This window comes from Ictalurus punctatus, chromosome 3 (assembly GCF_001660625.3).
Source record: "Ictalurus punctatus breed USDA103 chromosome 3, Coco_2.0, whole genome shotgun sequence".
In the NCBI taxonomy this organism is placed as follows: Eukaryota; Metazoa; Chordata; class Actinopteri; order Siluriformes; family Ictaluridae; genus Ictalurus; species Ictalurus punctatus.
The window spans coordinates 25,340,534-25,365,421 of NC_030418.2; the positions used below are offsets into that span (position 1 = coordinate 25,340,534).

At 39.9% G+C, this 24,888-nt stretch overlaps 2 protein-coding genes across 9 annotated transcripts in view; one reads left to right on the plus strand and one right to left on the minus strand.

Moving 5' to 3' along the window:
• The window catches only part of cpeb3 (cytoplasmic polyadenylation element binding protein 3), a 61,284-nt gene extending 45,671 nt beyond the window's left edge, over positions 1-15,613 (minus strand). For 2 of the 7 annotated variants that reach the window (XM_017463644.3, XM_017463643.3), the window contains exons 1-3: positions 15,431-15,613; positions 11,822-12,675; positions 3,096-3,180 (exon numbers count right to left, since the gene is read on the minus strand). In XM_017463644.3, coding sequence (XP_017319133.2) covers positions 3,096-3,180; positions 11,822-12,675; positions 15,431-15,470 — 979 coding nt within the window. In that variant the 5' untranslated portion in view covers positions 15,471-15,613. The other 5 variants (XM_053679799.1, XM_017463645.3, XM_017463647.3 and 2 more) reach the window with 4 other exon arrangements.
• A 53-nt stretch (positions 15,614-15,666) lies between these two features.
• Positions 15,667-24,888, plus strand: part of marchf5 (membrane-associated ring finger (C3HC4) 5) — a 47,152-nt gene continuing 37,930 nt past the window's right edge. For both annotated transcript variants that reach the window (XM_017463649.3, XM_017463650.3), the window contains exon 1: positions 15,667-16,045. In XM_017463649.3, the coding sequence (XP_017319138.1) occupies positions 16,002-16,045 (44 nt within the window). In that variant the 5' untranslated portion in view covers positions 15,667-16,001. The remainder of the gene's footprint in view (positions 16,046-24,888) is intronic.

The following is a 24,888-nucleotide window of genomic DNA, read 5'->3' on the forward strand; positions in this document are numbered from 1 at the left end:
AGAATCTGTTAACTCGCTGTATACACACACACACACACACACACACACACACACACACAGCATACACCATTGACGGGTCAAAACCCAACAGGGGTGACGTGACTTGCAGCCGAACAGCGAGTTCTTGAGGACAAACGTTTTCTTGACAAACATTTTGCTTAAAAATCTACTTCATCAAGAGCGCTCAGTGAGCCAAGGGAGCAGCAATAAGCACATCACGAGGCTCATGAATGCCCATGTTGTTTCACACAGTGCTCTTCAAACGTGTGAAAGCAGCTTGCTCAAGATTTTGGCGTCACACTCAACAGTTTTGCCTTTTATTTGCATGAAAAGCAGACTAAAAAGTCTTCTCTCTCACCAAGTGCTAATTCACAGGCACACTTCAGATCATACTTCCGAGTTATTCTGGAAGCTTCAACTGCTGGGACTGTATAATATCAGTGTTTACTCTACAGTTCGGGTGTTAATGAATTTTCTAGAACAGCACAGTTCGGACATGGGTACCTGCTGTAATTCAAATGATGGGTTTATGAAACGTATATTTGTTTTCTGTATGGTTAAACTTTTATTTAACATTTATTTACAGTCGTCATCAAATTTTCCGTAACGGGTGAATCTTCAGGACAGAAGACTATCTGTGGTTCTCGTTAATATGACAAAATGCGTCGTGGGGTTTTTGTTTGTCTTATTCCTCTTACTAAGAAAAAGGAAGGCTGTTGTGGGACCAAAAGTAACTAACTTGATGTTCCACAACATTAAACGCAACTGTAAATGGATAAAAAGCACTCTTCTTTCATTAATTAAAAAAACAAGGTGACCTTTGATAAATTGCTGTGGCGTAAGAGGAATAAAACACTTCAGAACGTGCTGTTATTGGAAATTATACAACAGTTAGCAGCGTCCCAAGAGTGCTTCCATTTCGTATAACTGAACTGGGACACTTCACTGTGTGTCTCTGCTCGTCTTTGTTCGCCGCATAAAATTCCACTTCATAGTTTGAAACCGTCACTACAGTAGCGTGAGCGAGATCATCAGTGGATATAACAAACGGTATGTTTTTCATTGACTTAAAATATGAAGGCTGGTCAGATGAAGATGAAAAGGCAGAAGGGACACCAATTTCACTCGAAGCACCTTTAATGGGAACGTATATATTATTGTGAGCTAGCTAACTAGCTAGTCGACGGGCTATACAGTGAGTGTAGCTTCTTCGGGATCTATTTCCACTAGCAGAGTAAAACTAAACAAAACATTTGGCCATACGTGTCTGAAATGTCACTTCTTGTTTATAGAACTGGTGTATAAAAGCAATATCGAACTCGCAATCATGCTGTTATACTGAATATCGGCGCAGTTTGCTGCTTCGTGCCTACGCCGAATCACAGCCGTGCCGATATTCAGTATAACTGCACTCTTGCTTGTGGGATATTGCTTAAACCAGTGGTTCTCAACCAGGGGGGTGGAGAGATAGGAAGGGGGGCGCAAATTGTTTTCACATTTTTTTTAAATAAATAAATAAATTAAATAAATAAAATAAATAGAAAACAGACAGGGCATCATTTGGGTACTCTGTGTATTTTATTGCTTTTCAAATAGAATGTGCATAAATGAAAAACCCCGCGTTCCCTCTCCGTCTGTATTTTCTTTTTGCGGTGAGAGGCGGAGCTTAACCCACCTTTTATCTAGCTGTCAGTACAGACCAGTGTTGCCAACTTAGCGACTTTTCAGACCTGTTTAGCGACTGTTTTGCAAAATTAAAAAAGCGCCTAACGAAAAACCTAGCGACTTTTTGGACAAACCTTAGCGACTTTCCAAATATCGCCAGTACTGTCCTGCAAGCGCGAGGTCTTGCTTTCCCGCTGCACACACACCTCTCTCTGCCTCTGCTCTGTTCAGTGAGGGGCTGAGAGCCAGAGATTTAACAATGTCATGGATAACGAGACGCGCCCTTCATCCCAATTTACATCATTCATATGCGAATGTTTTACATGTAAAATAGTACACGTTATTACAACCTAAATTAATACTTGTTTTATTCTCTTGTTCAAAGTAGTTATAGTGTTCAGAAACATTTTCGATCATTCATGTTCCATACCTGTCAGTTATATAGTTTTATAAAAGTCATAAAGGTTATGAAAAGTAATTGAAAAAGTTTTTCCAAAAAATGCACAAAAAGTACAAAAGCAAAATAAATAAAATTATAGATGATATAGATAGTAACCTATATTTTTTATATATATATATATATATATATATATATATATATATATATATATATATATATATATATATATATATATATATATATATATATAATAGAATAGATAATCATTATACCAGGTCTCCTACAATATGGGGGGGGGGGGCACATGATAGGGGAGGCTTGGGGGTCTTTATTTACAAAAGGTTGAGAACCTCCGGCTTAAACAATATGCAAAGTAGCAACAGTAACTCCACTTCACCTCGGGCTGACTCATAACAACCTGTCATCGATTATTTCCTATAAAAGAACATTCCCAAGTGTTTTAATCCTCAGATAAGGGGTACAACATTTGCACTAATATTTTCCCATATAAGCTGCACTGAATTCCAGATCTCCCAGTCTCAGCCTGGGGAAAACAGACACACAAATGCATCAAACCATCAACTGTAGTACTACTGACGCATACAGACTTTATTACCTCAGTCTGCATTTGTCAATCCGTAAGTCATGAGACCGATAATTGGCTCACATCAATTAATACAGGTCAGAGATTTTGTGATTTGAGAAAACAAAAAGGCGTCATTTTAAAACCGGATGAAATTAACAAAACGACAGGCAACCCATTGTGACAGATGGACACACATACAAGCAGAACATATAGAAATATTTCTACATACAGCTGATTTTGCAGGTAAGGTCATGGTTAATTTACAAAATAAAGTTATATCATATAATGCGAAACAAAACCATGTCAATCTGAGATGATCTGCCTGAAGCTTGGAAAAAGAAGCAAAATAAGCATGGATGTGTGAATATTCCTAACCTGCAAAATGATTCCTCCACACAATATCAGCGATAGTCATTGGTGGGCCCCCGACAGGGTGGTGTTTACCTTTGTCGTGGTCAGTCCTTATCATATCCATTAAGGAATTCTCCAAAGTTTGCAAGTTAAATGGATCAAAGGGCCGATTCCGGTCCTGAAAGACAGAAAGGGGAGACGGTTAGACCTCACAAAGTAAGAGCAACAGTTTAGTACTAATGTCTGATTTTTAGATTCGCTGCTGTCAATCAAGTGGTCTTATTCGTTCTCAAATACATCAGTAGTTGTCAGTCGTCACAAGACCAGATCTGAAGGAATCATATGCATTTACAAGAGGGAATATGAAGGGAAGTGAGTTAAGAGCAATGTGAATCAATTGTCTCTGAGGGCATGAGACCAAGAACTAGCACTCATCTGTATCTGTCATATCTGGTAATAGTGCTGACATTTAAGCTGTTTAAGGAAACATGTGACATTAGTGCTTGGTCATGACATGTCTAAGCAAATAAATCATCCCAGTATTGATGCCAAAGACTAGACAGCCAACCCACATCATAGCCAAATGGACGGGTAAAGCAATAGACAAATGTAGTTAAATCAGTCAAGACAGGTTTTGTTTTAGACGTTTCCTTCGTTAATTTTGCACTGAACCTATGACCTACTTCACCTCCTCACCTCAGGAGACCACCTCACAGTCTGGCTCAGTAACAGGCTACCATTTGTACATGATTCATAAGTCCATTTTTACATTAAAAATTTAATATATAAAACTCAAATTTGAACTATATTACTTATCCGAGTCTCTTCTAATGAATAATTCAACCTCCTACTTGTGTCTGATACTAGCACACATTGCTAGAAAACTACATGCTGAGAAAGAAATCCTGGCTTCAAGATGGCTGCGACAGTTTTTAGGGCCCCCCCATTGTATAGGTAATTGTGTATGAAATCATCACATAAGCTAGTTTGTCGGCATTTGAGGCAAGCGTGTAAGCATTTTAGCATACAGATTACGCAGTGCTAAACTAGCTTTCTTTACATGTTAGCAACATTATCAATGCAGCTCCAGTGAACGGGGGAGAAAGACACAAAAGTTATGCAAACATAATGCTTTTTCTTTTAGGAGAAATCCATGGACATACAGTACTGGAGAAACAAGAATAAACTGCTTGTCAGACATATTCAGGACAGTTTCCCCTCAGGGCTTGTGTCTCCTCGAACAAGCTACCTGCAAGTCATTGTTAGCATTTCATGTTAGCATGAAAGAAGAAATAAGGTTCTCTAGAGTTTTCTAGGAGGTCTTCAACAGTGATAAACAAAATATATTAATGATGATAGATCAATATTCATCAAACCTATTATATACAAACTTTTAATTTTTTTTCACTTTTTCCTTCGGACCACTAAGAATCGAGAATTCAACAGTGCTGTGGTAATATTAAAATCAGTCAACAAGAACTGACTTCTCCTGACACAATTCTGCAAAAACAACTCAATTTAGGACAAAATAAATTGAGATATGACGACTCCTGGCAGTGTTTCATGGCTGTTTCACAGCTAAAATGTCACTGTGTGGTATTTTCCATTTTAATTTGCAGTAGTGCTCTGAAATGAAAACAGACGTTTTTTCGCCTCTCCGTGCCTTGCCTCAGCTCATACAGTGTTGGTTTCAGTAGATGTGCTTTGAAAGGTAAGCAGCAACCAGGGTCAAATTTGGGTTTGATTAAAATTTAAAGGGATAGTGCACCCCCCCCAAAAAAGTCTGTCATCGCTTACTCCCCCTCGTGTGGTTCCAAACCCATAAGCCTTTCGTTTATCTTCGGAACACAAACGAAGACATTTTTAATGAAACCTGGGAGATTTCTGTCCCTCCATTTACAGTCCAGTAACCAAAACTTTCAAGCGCCAAAAAGTTCATAAAGGCATCGTAGAAGTAATCCATGTGACTCCAGGGGTTTAATCCTAATTTTATGGATTACTTTTACGATGCCTTTATGAACTTTTTGGTTACTGGACTGTAAATGGAGGGACAGAAATCTCACAGGTTTCATTAAAAAGGTCTTCGTTTGTGTTCCGAAGATAAACGAAAGGCTTATGGGTTTGGAACGACACGAGGGGGAGTGAGCGATGACGGAATTTGTCTTTTCGGGTGCACCATCCCTTTAATTACAGCTGCAAATCATACAATCCAAAGCATGACCTCTCTCTCTCTCTCTCTCTCTCTCTCTCTCTCTCTCTCTCTCTCTCTCTCTCTCTCTCTCTATTTCACAGTACTTTATTGGCATGACTGTTTACATAAAATATTGCCAAAGCACCAATATGGATAAGAAAGGAGAATAAAGTGACAAAATGCAAGCTGCCAGTGTGGGACTAAAGTAAAAGATAAATAAGTAGATATCTCTCTCTATACAAGAATCATGGCTTGGCCAGCAAGAAGCGATTCTGTCACTCATCATCTGTATAGAGTAAAACTAAGTGTATAGCAGTACGGTATAAATACGGCTATTTAAGCGTGCTGTAAATTAAGTTTATATGTGGAATGTAATAGCACTAGCTGCTGAAAGTTTGACATATACTATAAACCTACAAACTACAGCTGATAATGGTTTGGTTGCATACATGTCATTTTTCATGTGCATGTGGACAGCAGTTTCAAATATTTGAATATTATTCAAATAACGCCTTGAAAAATTCTAATAGTACTGCTGCCTGAAATGACCACACTGAATATTGATACTCTGTGTTGGATCAGTTTATCCGGAACGGTCATCCAACTCATGAGCTAAATCTTAACCTGGAGTGAAAGAAGATCCAAATCTGAAATTGTAGCGCATGGGTGGATGACCGAGAACAAGCCTGGGTACAACGCTGGAAAGAAAGTGTGTGTATGTGTGTGAGGGAGAGAAACAGTTGGCCGAAGCCTCCCCTGCCCAGCAACCCAGTTTGCTCACCACCACAGCTATTGTCATGTAACTGACAGAGCCATTCAAAAAGTGTTATTTCCCCTCTCTGAGCCTAGATAGGAATCTGCCCACTTTGTACTAACCATGAGTGTTCAAAACGCTGAGCTTCTCACTTCAGTCAGGCGCTACAACACACACACACACACACACACACACACACACACACACACACACACACACACACATCCTGCCAACACATGCTGCACACTGCCACAGTGTCAGGAAACCCTAATTATAAACTGAACATGTTCTCTTGGCCTGTAATGACTAGCATTTCCTTCAACATTTTCAGGTCAATCTCAAAGAAGGCTTTCCAATTATCTTAACTCTCACATAAGCAGTAAAAATCATACATGACTCATGTCAATCTGACACCTCAGTGACAATTTCAGACTATAACAGGTGGGGGGGAGAGGAGGGGGGGGGGGGGGAATTAATAAAAAAAATAAAAAAAATACACATGAAAGGTAGCTTAAATTCATAGGTCTTTTAATAACAAGGTATTCACACTACCTTGAGAATTTGCATCTCAAAACAGAGACGTGCTGCTGGGAGTTCCAGCACATTTACATAGCCATCCTGCCTGGTTTGACTGCAGAAGTTCAGACACGCACCCGAATACAAAATTCCAGAATATGGTGAGCCGAGCGTGTGACTGGGGGGTCGCAACTGATGCTCACACAACGGTATTTCCCACAATTTCAATTAAAGCTGCTGTGAAAGCAAAGCAGTCTCAATCAGCGTTTCGTAAATTCAGTCATAGAATATTCAGCCCCTCTAGGATTTTGTGATCGCAGAAATTATCCTAATATTCGGAGGAGCTTGCAATTGCCTAAAAAAAAAAAATTAATTAAAAGCTGACCACTGATTTTCCGTAGATTTGGGCCAAAGGTCCATCATGTGACGTCGTCACAACGCGCATTCAGCCAAAGCCCTCTTCAATTCACGTGCGTTGAACATGAGTACAGCTAAAACGTCTCATTTACCTACAAACATCAGTGTCAAAGCCGTGCAAAACTATTTAACGCGATTGCAATTTCGCCAATTCGAGTAAAAAAAAAACGAAACAAAACAAAACAAAAAAAAAACCAAAAAATAAACAAAAACAAACAAACAAACAAAAAAAAAGCACAAAACACACAGCAAGTTGCATCACAAATTTTGAAAAAAGCCGCCGCAAAAGCAAGAATTTTTGCTTGCGACAATCACACAAAGCCTCTGCGGAATCCTGTACGGACTGAACGTTACTCTCTTACACCACAGCACCGTTGAATTTTCGAATCGGATTGTTCAGAACGTGGTGATTAATTTTCAGGTTTTATTAATACATACTTTCTCAGAAATTAACGTGTCTACTTGTATGGTGTACAATCAGCACATAACCTAAAGACTAATAAACAGATATAAAAACTGCTCTTATTTAACACAGAAAAACATATCTCTGCTATGACAACGTATCTGGTGTCAGCGCTTTGCAACAGTCAGTATATTTCAGGTAATACGTTTATAGCTGTTGTAAAGTAAGTGATAACAGGACTTGTTTCAGGTACATTCCGCAACATTACACGCAACTATAAACTGATCAACAGTATCACGTGTGAGGCTTTTTAATTAATACAAAATTCAAACTGTTGGCAAACTGCTGTGGAAAGACAGTAAATAAAACATTTCGGGATGTTCTTCACTGGAATAACCAACTAATAATCAAATAACCAATGGGCTTTGTGTCACCCCATCGCTGACTACTTTCCTGTAACAGCACACCCAATCATGTTTTATTCCTTACATAACTGTTTCCCGTTATTACAGCAAGTTATACTATTCATAGAAAAAATGAAAATCTGTTATAAACTGCAACTGTTATCTGTGATTGTCGTTTGATAGCAGTAACTGGCTGTGCGTTACACCACGAAACAGTGACAAACTGCCTTGCCTACCAAGAAAACTGATTAAACTATAAGGAAGAAGCAATCTGATTATACTCCTGAAAGTCTCTGTGAAGTGTTATTCGATGTATTGAGGTAATTTCCACTGAAACAGGAAGTCAGGGGCAGGATATAGAGTGACCCCTCCCCTTTTTAAATAGCCAGTAGCATTTAGCTTACCTCAAAGCACGGGCTAAACCGGACTTGACAGTTACATGGACGCGAGCCCGAGCAATAACGATGCGTTGTATTCATTTGTGGAGTATCTTACACGTGGAAAACTGATTAAAACACACATATTCGAACAGCCAAAGACACATTTAGGACCCATGCTTGCTGATATGATTTCGCTCACTCAACAGTGGCAACTTCAGCAAGGTGACTTTTATAATGTTGTGGGGCGGGACCATTCAGAATCTAGAGAGCATTTTGATTGGCCAGAAAATCTGATGAAAAGCTGAAGTGCAGAATGATGTCTTTAAAACTGTTGATCCGTATTGGTGGTAGAGAGAGATTGTAAATTTTGCATGCGTATATCTTCTGCATGTGAATCGTGTCATTGTTTTGGAGCACACTAGCTTATAGATAACTTTAAGGCTGACAAATTTATACTAAAAGCCACAAAACTTCCATTTTGATTTCATGAGGACTTGAAGTCAACGATAATGAATCTCCATGTTAGCAGACAAAACCAATAGTACTATTCAGTAATGTGCTACGTGTAAACGATGACTGTGTAAAGTATAAACACTTCCTGTTTACAAATCTGAAGGTTCTTTATTGGCTGAAACAAGGCAGCTAGTTGTAATATTATGTGACTACAGATCTGCAAAGCCGTACTGTTATGCGTTTATGTGGAAATATCGTTTAACGCGCTAATTCAGGTAGTTGGTGGAGGACACAGTTCCACAAAAGTGACATCCATAAGGCTTGGTGGTTGTCTGTTGGGGGACCTGCCCCAGTAGCTGGTTTGTGATTCCAATTGCTCTCCGGTTGTCCACCACCCCCCCTTTTGTTTTTACCTCATTTCATCACACCATCAGACCATTCCCTTTGACCTTGTGTTACTATTAGTCTACTTCGTCTGTTTTGCCATGTCTACTGCTACAAACAGTTTACTATTGCCTCGGACTCAAATAGAGACGATATGAGGTTCACTAATAATAATAATAATAATAATGGTTTTAAAAGAATACCCATTCTGTTTAAACAGGAGACTAGACCTGTTCACATTAAAGCACACCTATTCTGGTTTTGAAACGTGCCTAATTTTGTTTAAGGTCTCATACAATAGATTTACATTCATCCAAGGTCAAAAAACACTTTAATGTGCTCATAATTTAAACTGCAGCATTACCTTTTTCCCCACCAGTGTCAAAAAACGACTCAAATGAGCCGTTCTAAAAGATTCATTCTAAACTCCTCCTTTCAGAGAGCATACTCTGCTCTGATTGGTCAGATGTCCCAGTCTGTTGTGATCGAAAAGGAAACGCCGACTACCATAACGAGTTTCAGCTCTGTCTTTTCGCGAGCAGCCAATAAATACCAGAGGTGGGGCTTTTTGTTACAAACCTAAGTAGGTTAGTGCAGGAAGTAAATTTGGAATTACTAGCGACTCGTTTCAGCTGTTCAGAATCGCTTCCTTGTTTTGGGAGTCAATAACTCTGTTTGTCGTGCACTATGATTTTTGAATCTTTGCAGACATTTTTACACTCACAAACAGCTCTATAATACACTACATGAAAGATAATATCTGAAAAACCATAATAGGTGCACTTTAAGATAGCACCTTCAGGGAAAGAAAGTGTGGTATGCTCCAGGTCTAATACATTACCAAAGCATGATATGAATTCACTGCTCCTATTAAAGTCATTTTCCATTAGAAACAACCAAAGTCAAATAAACTGTTTAATATGGTTTTACGAAACTACTCAATTGAGCTAAGAACATCTCTACGTGTGATTAAAAATGATAAGACCTAGAAATATACATGTCCATATATGGAAGGAGGTTTTCTATACACCATGCCATTACTAAGTGAGCTCATATGTAACACTCCCTGAATCACGTACTGAAAAAGTATATTTTAAATAGACAGTGTGAATTTTTCGCAACCTTGCTGACAATTTTGACACAAATTTATATTTCTCTAATCAGAATTAGCCACCCAAGAGGAGTTAATCAGTTCTGGATTCAGGTGTAATTCAATGTGAATCATCTTTAGAAAGCGGACATAGTAGAACAATAAATGATTTTAGAGTGAGGAAATAAACATTCTAATGTTCATTAGTATTAAAAGGCACTTCTGCGTTTTGGTTATGGTTGAACGCTGCACACACCCAGGCGTTGCCCGATGCGCCAAGATGGAATCTTGCTAAGAGCTTTGTCCTAGTGCAAGTGCTACTGTTTCATCCAACACAAGCTGCCCTTTCACCGTACACACAAGATGATCTCACAGCACGATGAGACAAGAAAAGACACTGCTTGTCTTTATCAGGTGCATCTTTTCCTGAGAAGTGCAACTTAAATATTTTTGCTTTCAAACCATGACTGTTCAAATGATAGCAGTTCTGCCCAAAACAACCAAACCCTGCACCACAGTGTTTGTGAGAAGGCACAAATCATACAAGTCATCAGTGAAGACACAAGGCAGAACCTGTCGCTTGGTGGATAACTACCTACATGACTCATCAGTTTTCTCTCTGCCGCAGTGCTGACCTTTTTCACTGGTGTAAAAGAGCAGCTACACTGGGGCTAATCCATATATGGGAGAAATACACAATACAGCACAAACATATAACATGGAGGTTTAAACGAGGGCCTGAAACAATGAAAAAAAAGGTCTACAAGTCTTCATATACAGACTTGGGGGGGGGGGGGGGGGGGGTTTCCAGTACACAGTATAACCACTGAAATGCTATTTGCATTATTTAACTACACAACTGAAAAGTTGTTTTCAGTCTGAAAGAGAAAAACTTTTTTTGTTGTTGTTGAACAAGCCACAAACTAGAAATGGATTTATCCATATGTAACTTTATTATAGAATAACAGGGCCAAGCAGATCACTGAGGTCCAATGTTTCCATTCATGACAGCTCTGATATAACCAGGAGAGCAGGCACTGTATGCCCCGCCCTATATATAATCCACCAATCAAATTTGCGTGTTGGTACCTTTAAACGCCCCTGAGTGAGCTGGCAGAACGGGCTGATGGAAATTAACCATTTACACTCACCCTGCTGGTTTTACATCAATAAAGCTTTTTTTTTCATTTTCACATATCTATAATAAGTTATGAAGGGTGTAAAGGGGTTAAAAGGAGGCTAGACGACGGCATTTGTGAAAACGATTTGCCAGTGTGACGTCCATTCAAATTCATGTTGAAAAATATGTAATATGTAAATATGTAGGAGAGCTGGAGCTGGGAGGAATTCAGGTCGTGATGAAAGCGTCAGGCCTTCAGTGAGACGCAGTGGCGTGTGAGAGAGAGAGAAAAAGACAGACAGACAGGAGTGTGTTATTTGACCTTCGTGTAAAGGTTAGCCAGTCGTTAGCCGTGCCGTCGATTTAGACATCACTCTGAAGGTCATACTGTATAGAACACTCATTTCCTCATCATCACGATAGCACTGATCACATATTACACGCACAAACTAATAAAGAAACGTCATTTTCTAAGCGCTGCCAACCCTGAACCATCAGGATGAAGTTTAGAATAAACCGTGTGTCAGCTTATTATAAACCCCGACCTGAATACTACACAATTCTGTAGTAAAAATGTCCTGCCCGGTATAAGACATTAGCTGGCTTACAAATCAATCGACCAACCTAAGCACACACGGGCGAACAGCTGTAGGCTAGAAAACAGAGAGAGAAACACGGCGGGTACTAGCAATGATAAAATCCCTCACCTGAAAAGGTAGCAGGTTGCCGTTGTCCGTTCTGAAGGCGTTGTCCTCCAGCCAGGGTTTTGGGGTAAGCGGGGCGGCTCTGGGGAACTTCGGCGGGGCGATGACATTAGTCGGGTAGGGTTTCTTCATCGGAGAGATGGGGTTAAGAGCCGAAGGCAGGCCGACTCCTACACCGACGGCTCTCCGCGGGTCCCGGCCGGCCGGCAGCCCGCTCCAGGGGTTGGAGCCGGAGCTCCACACGGCGCTCTGCTGAGCGCTCCATGCCGACGACGAGGAGGACGAAGACGGCGAGGCCTTGCTGTTCACCACGGCCTGGTGGCTGTATGCGTTCCGCTGAGGAAAAACAGCCTGGTTGGGGCTGACCGGAGATCTCCTCTGCTGCTGCTGCTGCTGTTGTTGTACTTGCTGCTGTTGTGACTGTGCCAAGCCGATCTGCGGCGAAAATCCGCCTCCGAAAACCGGGTTGACGTGGTGAGGGAAGTTCTGGAAAAGCATGGTGCCGTTCACCGAGGGGATTCCTTGGAAAAAACTATCGTCCACTGCGTTCGCCGTTCCAGATGACCAAGTGCTGGCGAACGACGGAGACAAGGAGTTGCCACCGGTCTCCGGGAAGCCCAGACCCGGCAGGATCGGTGATTCCATTGCTACTTTCTCTTTGCTGCTTTGGACCGAAGGCGCTTGGCTGCTCCCGCTCAACGGGCTGCTGTCCTCAGAGATCGCCGGCTCGGACGGTGAGGGAGTCGGTGTGGAAGGAGGCTCGACGTTGGCTGGGTCTTGCTGCTGCTGCTGGTGCTGGTGGTGAGGCTGAGCTTTGCTTTTGTCCATCAGTAAATCATCCTGCATGGTTTGCTGAGCTGCAAAAGGGAGAAACAGAGAGGAGTTATTATTGAGGATATCGTACACCACATTCGTCGGACTGCTACGGTGCTTGGGCGATGAAAACGACCCGAGAGGGAGACTGTTATAGCTGCCGCTACTGCTGAGGAGAGCCGAGTGTAAGGCGAACCCGTAATCACCCATCTAGCACAAACTGGCGGCGTCACTGCGCAAACTGTATATCCTTTAACCCGCCTCAACACACACGCACACACACGGGTATCTGCTCCAAATGTGAACAAACGAGAAAAGAGCTTTGAAGGCACCGATATTCACCGATATTTTTCGCCACGTCTCTTTTTTCCCCCTCTCACCGGAACTCCAGACTGCAATGTGAAAGTGATTCTTGTTCCTGTTTTTTTGCCCGTGACTCCGCCCCCTCTTCGAAATTTGCATACGTCAATAAATATAGTCGCGTCCTTCAGCAAGGTTAAAGGAGACGCGCGCGCAATGTTGGACTCTTGTTTAAGACACCGGCTTTTTATTAAAAATATAACAACATTATCTTATCCTAATATACAGTATTTTATAGGCTTTGGTAGTATTGCTTTTGGTAACCTACATAGCTTGTAGCTTTATTATAACATTTAAGCATGGGCACTCTTAATATGACTTTATAATAAACAAAGCTTCATACATGAACTTAATAAATCATTTCAAGTATTTAACAATTTCCCTGGATGGGAAAAAACCCAAACAACATTATGGTTATATAACTTAAAACATCCACAAATTACTAGACATTCAATGGATTGTCTGTAAAGAAAGGAACCAATGAGAGTAAAACTACATATACATAATTTCATATTTATTATTTACAACATGTTCACTCTTACGCTCTATGCATTTTCTCAGCCGCTGTATCATGTCTTTGCTTGTTTTTGTGGATTTTGTTCAACATACTCCCATAGCTTAGCTTCCTGACATTTCAGACACCCTGTATTTCAAAAGGAATAAGGAGATGACTTAATTATGGTTGGTTTCAACGGAGAGATCTGCAGCTGGGGTGCCCTCTATGCTTGTTTATTGCAAAATCTGAGTTTCAACCAGACACGACACTGGCCAATACATCTCTTGTGTAATAGGCTATACTGTAAAAGAGCTAGTGTTGTTTTAATACTGATCAAATATACACTCTCAGGAACTACTAAACTGTGTAATTTATATGCATCTTTCACTTGGAAACATGGTTAAAGAGTCCTTTACTTAACTGGACTGTAACCTTTTACATAATGCACCACTTTCTAGGTAAAACATACATACTAAATGTACAAAAGGTGTACTCTTGTGGATACCACATCTGTGAGAAGGACATGTACAGTTTAGTACCTTTTCCCCCTGGGGGAAAATAATGAAGGGTTTAAATTTGTCTCATATGATACTCCTGCAGCAGCTGGCTGACCAAAATAACCTGAAGCACCAGGCTAAGCTAAAATAGAAAGTGTCCTATTGATTATTATGTGATATTAATGTGTAGATTAAAATACGACTGTAAAAAGATCTTCAAGTAGGCCAAGTGCGCTATGCGACAATTATAGATCTTAGCCCAGGAGACGTAGAGCACCTCTCAGAGCAGGCTGGACTTTAAAAATAAAAAAAAAGCAAAGGTTGCTTTTTAACTCCAAGAAATGATCTCTTTCCATGCAATATAGAAGTATCTATGAGGCATCCGCAGTTAATCCTCGGTATTCACGTTGCTGCATAAGAACCGCCCATTCAAGGTCAACAGTGTGATCAATACAACTGGCACTTGGGCAAAGTATAGGCTACAGTACACACTGACAGACGCGCGCGCGCGCACACACACTCTTTCTGAGCTACCACAAGTGCATGGCCTATGCGTCAAAGCTTTTGCATCTCTATATGTTTCATGAGACACGCATATACTGTGGAGGCAATCGGAAGGGGAAAGAGTCATGCATCCTGCTGCACTAATCCTTCCCTGCACCGACAGCGAGCCACACAACATATGCTACAAATACATGCATGCTTTTTTTTTTTTAACTTTTTTTTTTTTACTGCGCTTGTAAACTACATGAAGCAGACTTTACCTTGTCGTTCACCTTTTTTGGATTCTGTAAATAAGGCTATTTCTGTTTGCCACGTCTGCCTTTGGATAATGATAAACCAGCTACCTTTCTACTGCGAGGTCGAGTCAGCAGTTGCCTCAACAGCTGATTGACTGCGGCGCATGGACGGCGCACAGGAGGCTTATGGGAAATGTAGTCGTCCCCCCCCCCTAACAACCAGAAGAGTAAACACAACGATATAGAATTTTAAAATAGTTTTGAGGATTAAACAACGACTCTTAATAGCCACTCTCTGAATTATTGCCAGAATGCACAACGCTTTAGCATTTTTGCAAATAAATTATGACATACAAATGAAGTGTAACCATTTAAACCTAGACAGTACCCTGTTTAGTTTACTAATGGAGCAAACATTTAGTCAGCATTGACCTAAACATAGCACAGTTCTGGGAAGAAAAAAACCCCCATGAAATGGAAATGATATAAAAAAAATTATGACTCACTGGCAACACATTATACGGATATTAAACCACCCAATAACCTATTACACGCATAATAAAACAGATTATTATTATATTGTTTTGAATTTCCATTTCGCCCTTGTTAAATTAAACACATAAATGTTGAACGTGCATATGTGAATCTATAGATAACTTAAATTGTGACTCCAATTATGCTACCAAAAAAACGACGAGTTTCTTACCGCAATACGAAGTGTTTTGTAGCCATATGTGTATCTTCATGTTTCCTCTTTCCCAAGTAGCCTCCAGTTCGGGCCTGCCTGCTTTCACTGTGTTAAAAGATAACTCAAACGCGATTTTTAAAGCTACACGTATAGGAGACGAGTATGAATTTTGACACTACATATCCCATAACACCTAGTACTCAGTGTTTCTCCACACGCCAGTGTTATGGTTTGTTGACGCATGCGCAGTGCGTCTCCTTGTTAGCGCCAGTGAGGAGCTGTAAATCGAGTTCGGCGGTCATACTGAGGCGATAACGCCAAGAATATATGACGTATTAGTGGTGTGAGGACGCTAAGGAGCGTAAGAGTAGTATTAGTGTGAGTTATTAGGTTGTTATGTAATAGCTTAATTTCGTGTTGTGGGTTCTATCGCAGCTAGTTAGCTAGCATAACTGCTACAGCGCAGCGAGTGAGCTCGGGCTTGGTGTTCCCGTGAAGGCCTGGCTTTAGCTTAGTTTAGCTTAGCTTCCGCTAATTAGCAAACAATTTGTGTATAGTGTGTGATTTTGAAGGACACAGAGCACAAGGCATGGCAGACGAGAACGCCGTTGCAGTGCAGCAGATGTTGGACAGGTATGTGAATTAACCGTGTCAATTAATATAAATAGAAAAGGAAAACTGTTAGTTAACGTCATCTATTTGGCTAGCTAATTTAGCATGTTTCCGGCAACATCAGAGTTAACGAAAGCAGTGTTAATGTTTATTTTATTTTTTAAAGACGCATCTAAGTTAAACACCCTCACACAGATTATTTATAAGATTAATGATCAATTCATCTGTTTCCATTAGTTTAATTAAGGGCATTATAGGGGAAAGGTCTTGTACATGACTATTATTTTACTATAAATTTTCCATCTAATTAATGGAATTTTGTTAATAACTGGACTAGATGTAATGGGTGCCAAAAAATAAAATAAAAAATCAGCGCAAAAGTTTGCACATACTTCAGACCAAATGGGGGACGGGTTTAATTTAACCAGTAACTTTTTAGTGTGTAAGATTTTACAGATGTTCATTATTTATTTATTCGTGTATGTATGTATGTATGTATGTATGTGTATATTATATAAAGTCATAAATTGCAAAACAGTGCTTTGTGAGAATGAACATTTTAAAAATGAGCGTTAAACTGCTTGGTTACAATAAATATTATTTTATTGAAAGGGTGTGCAAAGTTTTGCACTCGGCTGTATGCAGTGACTGCGTACAGCGTTTTGTGGAATAAGTAATAAAAGTTGGTGAAGAGTGCACGTTAAAGATGGTAATAGTGGATGTTATTATTATTATTATTATTATTATAAGCGATAGCGGTTCAAAAGGTTGTATCCAAATGTTCTGGATGTTGTGAGCAAGTTTGGATCCTGTGGAACTTTCTCAGTGTTCGAGTAATAATAAAGAGTAATATTTGATATTTGAGCCTCCGCTTTTCCTTGACAGATCTGTTATAACTTCGGGTCATCTTTAAATCACGCCTATGGAAGAACATTGACCTATTGTTTTATAAGTTCCACTTTTTAAAACTGTTGCTGTTCAACTAGAGCCTTATTTAACACATTGTCTGTATTTTTTTGCCTAAAAAAGTAAAACTATGCTAAAATGAGTTTTTATAATACTGGAATGCTCCACTTAGTTTATCTTATGAGTGAACACTCACTTTAAAAAAAAAAAAATTTACTTATTTTGAGGAAACCACAAGATGTTTAGTTTAGACATAATGTCAAGGTCATTTAGAAGTGTGTGTAACCAGGTAACGTAAAAATGTAAACAAACAAACAAAAGCAGATGTTTACTAAACCTAGACCAATAGGATGAATGATATAATGCTGTACATGTCCTATTCTCTTCATGTTATGTCTGACCTGTGCACACACTCGCACCTACCATGATGATAGGAAGGTTTCCATCAGTGGGATTTGTTTACTGCGTAACAGAGAGGAGGGGAAATACACAGACTGGGGATTTTATAATGAACGTTGCAGATGTTCTTCTATAAACAAACACACAGCCTGGACTACAGTATATGTTGCTAAAGCGTAGTTCTCAATACACGATTTTAAACTCGATTTGCTTAGATGGAGGCATCGGGTGACAGTAGTAGTCAGATCGTGCAGTGTGTGTGTGACCCCCTGTCGCCGAGGAATCATGTAGTGTGAACACCACAACGACTTCACGACTCCCGATTACAAGACGGCGAGTCATTTCATGTGAACAGCGGGGCGATCTGCCCACACTGAAAGAATTTAGAACTTAGAACGTATGAACTTAGCCTAAGTCGTAAACAGAACACGTGGTTTAAAATGTTATTATACTGCTAGGAGACACAATCTGCATTGTGATGGTCTTCCTTCCTACACAAAGCTTTCAAACGTATTTACCTAATCTGGAATATTTATATATAATTGTTTTATATACAATGGTCTGTCTGAATATTCGATTCTGATTGGATGGAAGGTGTACGTTCAAATCGTGTAATGTACAGGTAGTTCCTGTCAGTTTAATCGCAGATCTAAATTAATGCGCTGCCTATAAATTGTAACCATAGTAACATGCGGTTATAGTTGCATACAGTAGTTAAACTCATAGCTTTGTTATTAGTAGAGACACAGCACAGAAGCAGGTAATTCACACACGTGCACAATCTCTCTCTCTCTAAAAACTCTTTATTATAATTCATTCATATAAATGTAATCTTATTGCCCTACTTTATCTCTTGGTATGATTTAGAGTCTGCAGAATTGTAGACCTGTGGCTGTGGCTCAGGTGGTAGAGTGAGTTGTCCACTAATCACAGGGTTGGCGCTTTGATCCCCAGCCCACATGACTTCACATGCCGAAGTGTCGTTGGACGTGTGTGTGTGAGAAACAGTGTAAAGCATTTTGTAGAACTGCTAGGGTTAAAATGTGCTATATAAGTGCAAACTATTTATATAAAATAATGAACGAAAATTAATTTTATCTTTTCAGTCAAATTTTGCGCTTCAAACACCAAAGACCGCTTTAACTAGTCAGTGCTGGCAAATGACCATGATATAAGCGGGATAATCCACGGCTAGGTGTACGTTACACCATTTTAATACAGTCCGGTCACTATTAATACACTTTAATACACCATTTTATTACAGTCCGGTCACTATTAATACACTTTAATACACCATTTTAATACAGTCCGGTCACTATTAATACACTTTAATACACCATTTTAAAATCATGTAACGCGCACCTAGCCATGGATGATCCCTTACTTAATCTTCAGAAATACAGGGTGTGCCACAAGTCTCCATACGTAGGGGAAATGAATACTTTAGCTAAATGTAACTTTATTTACAAGATGTTCTACCTTAGCAACAAGAGGCAATCATGATCTCCCGAGATCATTTTATCATAAGAAAATGTCATGCTTTGTGAATGGGACTGGTGTTGCTTGCACAGTGGCATCTTCACTATCACTAATGTAATAATTGCCCACTGTAGAGATAGACTTTATCTCCACATTATGATAGATGGGTGTCCACTTCTCAGTTGTTCGACACTAGTAAAGAAGCGATCAATCACTGACGGACGTAGAGCTATTTCAGCTAAAGTGAGTCCTTGATCAAAGTAAAAACGAATTTGTTCATCCATGATGCTGCGGGATCGCGTTAAGCTTTTGCTGCCTTCAGAACAATCGAAACGTTATAACGAGTACACTGAAAAAAGGAGCTCTGATCACCAGGAAACAACCTTTATGTCAAGATTAGGGATGTGCGCTACAACTAATTTGACTGACGTTTAAACAGAAGTTTTGTAACCATCTAGTCTAAAAGTAAGAAACCCCCAGAAGTCTGTCACCAACTTTGTGTGTATATATGTATAGATCCATTTTAAATACTTAATGTATGAATCAAACAGTCAAATCCCGTAATTACTGTCGAAGAGTTCATTGTTATTGCTACATACCGTGTTCTCCATGGTCTCTTTCATATTCGCGAGCACATTCTGATGCACCAGCTCTAACCTTGACGTGATCATTTTCCGCCCTAGTGTTGTGTATTCAGTCTTGACGATGTCCATCAATTTTCATAGGCCTTCTCCCTCAACAAAACTGAGTGGTAGCATGTCTCTTGCGGTCATCTCTGAGATAAGCTTGGTTATTTTTTCAGAGCGGATAGGATGACAGTGAGTTGAAGTGATGTACTCGATGGGCATTCGCTTGCTTCGGCTAGTTTCTCCTATGCTAACACCTACATGCCTGTGCTGTATACGGTTCCGCACGGCTCTGTTGGAATTATTGTATGCCAGTTTGACATGACCTAGCTTGCATAAACTTCAGTTTTCTTGTAAGTCAAAATACTCCCACACCTTGCTCGTCTTTCCAGTGGTCATTTCTGAGCCGTCGTGACTGACCCGGAGAAAATGCGAGATCTGAGGTAAAATATGGAGTTTGTTTATATAATGTATTTTTTCAAATGGTTTATTTTGTTATTTAAAACAGTTGTTAAGTGTAATATTAAAATAACAGTAATTTGAATGATAAAAATCTATTTTTTTCATGTAATCGACTATTGTTTTCAATGTCGACTAGTAGCAGCTGTAGCTTTTGGTCGACTAGTCTCACACATCCCTAGTCGTGATCACGAGAAAACAAGCCACCTAGGGCTGTCATGACATCACTACAGTACTGCCTTTTTTTGTAAACGTGAACAGTCATCTCTCCCACTCATGATGGATTCGTGTTAACACATCTGGTGTTATATAATTGCATGTCCATTGCATGTCCATTGCATCCTTGCCATAGTTTCTCGATCCACCCATGAGAATGATTTTAATACGTTCATTCTTAAAGGCTATCTGTAAAAAAAAAAAAAAAAAAAAAGATTATATACACATACACAGTCATGTTAAAAAAAGTAAGTACACCCCATGGAAATTGTTGGCTTTTTTGACATTTGGACAAGCAAACATTTGAGCATATTTGAGACAGTGTCTTTTAATAAAATTCATACTGTCAAATGACATAAAATTGACACTTTCACAATGTAAATGTACAAAAAAAACAGATTAGTCACATGGAAAATGTAAATATACCCCTTCATTTTCCCCACCTTCAAATCCCAAAAATTAGAATCAGGTGTTCAAGATTGGGTGCCAGTGATTAGAACCTACTTACGGAGTGCAGGTGGAACCTGTCTTATTTATACCCCTCTTATATCTAGTGTCTGGTGTTCCCTTGGTTATTCAGGTGTGTGGTGTCATCATGCCAAGATCTAAAGAGTTCTGTAAGGCCTTCAGAAAAAGGTTATGGATGACTGTGAGTCTGGCAAGGGATTTAAAAAAGATCTGAAGATTATTTGAAATGCATCATTCCACTGTAAGGGAAATCATCTACAAATGGTGCCAATTTCTCCAGGACTGGCCATCCCAGCAAAATCAGACGGTCTTGCATCAGAGCAGTCCGTCTGATGCAAAAAGAACTCTCCAAAAACCTCAAAATTTCATCACAGGATCTGCTAGTAAGTCTTGCAACTGTTGGTGTCAAAGTGCATACTTCTACAATCAGAAAGAGATCGCACAAATTTGACCTGCATGGGAGACGTGCCAGGAAAAAGCCGTTGCTCTCTAAAAAGAAGAGCAAGACTACAGTTTGCCAAGGAGCATATAGGCAAAGACCAGGCCTTTTGGAATAAAGCACTCTGGACAGACGAATCAAAGATAGAGTTGATTGGCCACAATAACAGTAGACGTGTTTGGCGATGACCAAAGACAGCTTTTCAGAAGAAGCACCTTATACCAACTGTTAAGCACGGTGGTGGAAATGTTGTGGTTTGGGGTTGCTTCACTACCTCTGGGATTGGACAGTTTGCATTTATTGATTCAACTATGAATTCTGCATCATATCAAAGAGTGCTTGAAGATAATGTGAGGCCATCTGTCCAAAAGTTGAAGTTGAACCGAAAGTGGGCCTTTCACCAGGATAATGATCCTAAGCACACTAGCAAATCCACCAAGGAATGGTGCATAAAGAAGGAATGGTGCATAAAGAAGAAATGGAGGGTTATGGAATGACCTAGTCAAAGCCCAGATTTGAATCTCATTGAAATGTTCTGGGGATGATTTCAGATGTGCAATACATGCCAGAAAACCTTTAAACATTTTGCAACTGAAAGAATATTGCATGGAAGAGTGGTCAAAAATTCAAGCAAACCTGGTGGACAATTATGCAAAACGCCTACAAGAAGTTATTTCTGCTAAAGGGGCCAATACTAGCTTCTGAGGCCATGGGTGTACTTACTTTTTTCACAGAAGAATATTATCATATTGTCTATTGATATTTCTGTTGAATAAATGATTGAAAAGGCTCATTTTCCTTGTGGCTTTTTTTTTTCTTCAAGTGTATTAACTTCATTAATAGGCACTGTTTCAAAGATGATCAAATGTTTGTTGGCTTTTTTGACATATTTGGCCAAGCAATTTCCATTTTTGGCATGAGGTATATTAGTTTTATGAATTACATATGAAGCAACATGAATATATATTGAGATCCACACTATTAAGAGTCTCTGTGTTGTTTTGTACAAGATGATACAACACATGAGATTAGACGGATAAGGGTATTTAACAACACTAATAAGATCTTGAAAGTATCTGGGAAAAAAAATCTAGGTTCTTGTGCTTTTCCTTGCACTCTCTTCCAGCTCTCCTCCAGGGTACTCTGCTGCTTATATAACTGCTCTTCTAGAAAACTTCTGTCCCTATTTTACCTTAAAGTACACCTGTTTCACTATTTTTAAATGGCTGTTTTATGGACTAGGTCAGTCTGTTTGTAGTCTTCAGGGACACATTTCTTCTTCCTGCAGTCTTTGGGCTGTGAAAATGTGTTTGTCACACAACAGGAGGTAAAAATGTGCTGTATATGGAGCAGACAAATATTTATTACATTTTTACTGTTTGTCAAGCTTGTACGGCGTAGACCCGGCCTACTGAATTCAGACATAGCTTAATGTTATCGGCAAAGAAGCTTGTGGTCACTTTTACTGGCACCTACTGTGCCTCCGTCAAACAAACAAGGCAACCAAACACTCCTTCCTGTGTTTGATGTAGGCTATGGGGCAATTTCAGGCACCATACTTTTAAGTAAGGAATAGAACACTTGGATGTGCTGTTGGAAGTGTTTTATTCCTCTTATAACACAGCAATTTGTGTCATAGCAAGTTTACCAATTAATGAATGACTCATTATGAACCATTTATACTTGCATTTAATGTTGTGGAAAATCCATGAAACAATTAAGTTCCTGTTACCACTTAGGTTTTATTTAATCCTTCTGATCAGTAGCCCAGTGCCTTTACCACTGCCCTGATTGGATGACCACTTAATGTAAAGTCATGCTACTTTCAACTAAATGTCGTAACACATGCTTTCCAACCACCGACTAGGGACAAACCCCCAAAGAAAACGCCCCCTCGACTTGGAATTCCTACTTGGAAACTCAAGATTGTTTCCTCAGCTCGGCCAGTAACATAAAATCTGCATGCCTGCTTACAGCATAAACAGTAAACAAAGTAGGACTGCTTACTTTTAAAGGAGTTATGCTGTGTATATGCAAGTATTTCCTTTAGATCAATCAACATACTGATACGTTCGCTCGTTAAGTCTATAGCACTGACTATACAGTTCTCTCTTTTCAGGAGGTAAATACACATTATAGCCAAAAGTATACAGACCCCCTGACCATGAAAACCATATGTGGGCCTTCCTCAAACGATTGCCACAAAGTTGGCAACAAATAACCGAAGGTTAATTACAATTTCCCTTCTCTGCAACTAAGGAGCCTGAACATGTTGCAGCATGACCATGTCACTGTGATTAACCTGAGGTCCATGAAGATAAGGTTGGAGTGGATGAACTCAAGTGGCCTGCAGAAAGCCCTGACATCAGCCTCACTCGTTGATGAACTAGCACACCGACTGCACCCCCAGGCCTTCACCCCAACATCAGTGCCTGACCTCACTAATGTTCTAGTGGCCGAACGAGCAAATCTCCACCAGCCTTCACAGCAAAGGGAGGACGAAATCTGGAATGGGATGGTCAAATTGTACATATTTGGGTGTGATGGTCAGGTGTCTACATACTTTTAGCCCTGTAGTGTACATCACTCATTACAGTTAGCTTATAAAAGAAGAACGCAGGCATCTAGGGTTTTTCCTATGTTGTAGCTTGAACACACGCAGGTTGAGAATGACAAGTTCTGGCTTCCCACTTCTGAGGTAAATTGAACGCAGTATGAGACACACCATGTCCCTGTGGCGTTTAAAGCCCTGGGAGATGAATAATGGTGTCTGCTTGACATACACTCTAGCCCCATAGGTTTGTGACTCATAATCCTTCTGAAGTAAGGCCAGCAACAAAGCAAGTTGCTAACTTTCTGTGAGAGAAATTTATCAACACTAAAACTATGCTATTGCTGCAAAAGTGAGAGGGTTGTCCATTTTTTGCATTATTTATTAGTTCAAGCCTGTTTAAATCTAGACCTATTAAGTACATAAGCTAGAACACTAGCAATGGTGCTTCCTTAGACCAGACAAACCTGCCTCATAATCGGTGCCATTAAGGTACAACATATTCAGATAAAACAGACCTCTTATATCTTGCTGATTAGTTTCCTTGTCTAAACTTGAGCTAGAGGCGGAAGCGTGTCTGTGTTTACACAGTATGCCATGCTCCAGTGTTGTAGGGCTGTAGAATGAAGGTCTGGCACAAACCCTGTTAGCAAAGGCGTGAGTGGTGATAAACATCTCGTTGTTTGTGGACCGGTTAAAATGCAGCACCACCTTAGCCACCCTACAGCTGCATCATTATCCCGGCTCTACCTTCTTGCTTGTCATCTTGGGTTGTTTAAATATAGCATGCTTTTGGCAGCGGCTGTGACTCCGGTCATGTTGCAGCAACGAGTTATTGATTTTGCTGCGCGTCTTCTCAGACCGTTGTGCTGCAAGGCTCTTCTGCGTCCTGACCTTGTCTGTATTTTCTTTTCCACTCAGAGTCCCATTTGCCACATGCTCCATGCTCACATCCATGCTCAGTAAAACAAAGCAAATAGCTGAACTGGGGACTGGACAGAACACACAAGCAGGTTTACCGTTCCATTTGGAAAGATTATGCTGCTGCGGTGTTTAATTTGTTCATAACACATGGGTCTCTCTCTCTCTCTGTCTGTCTCCTTTTATAAAAAATTTTTTTTTAATCAATTCAGATTTTTGCTGCCTCGCATCTACATGTTCATCTACAAATTCATGATATTTAGTTTAGTCGTGATTGATAGATAAGCAGACATTTTCTTCTGTCCTCAGTTTTATTTTACTGGCATGGTATACTTTGGGTAATCATTTGTGTCAGATGAATGGCCAGCTCCTGCTTCTGAGCTTGCCTTAAAGCTCTCAT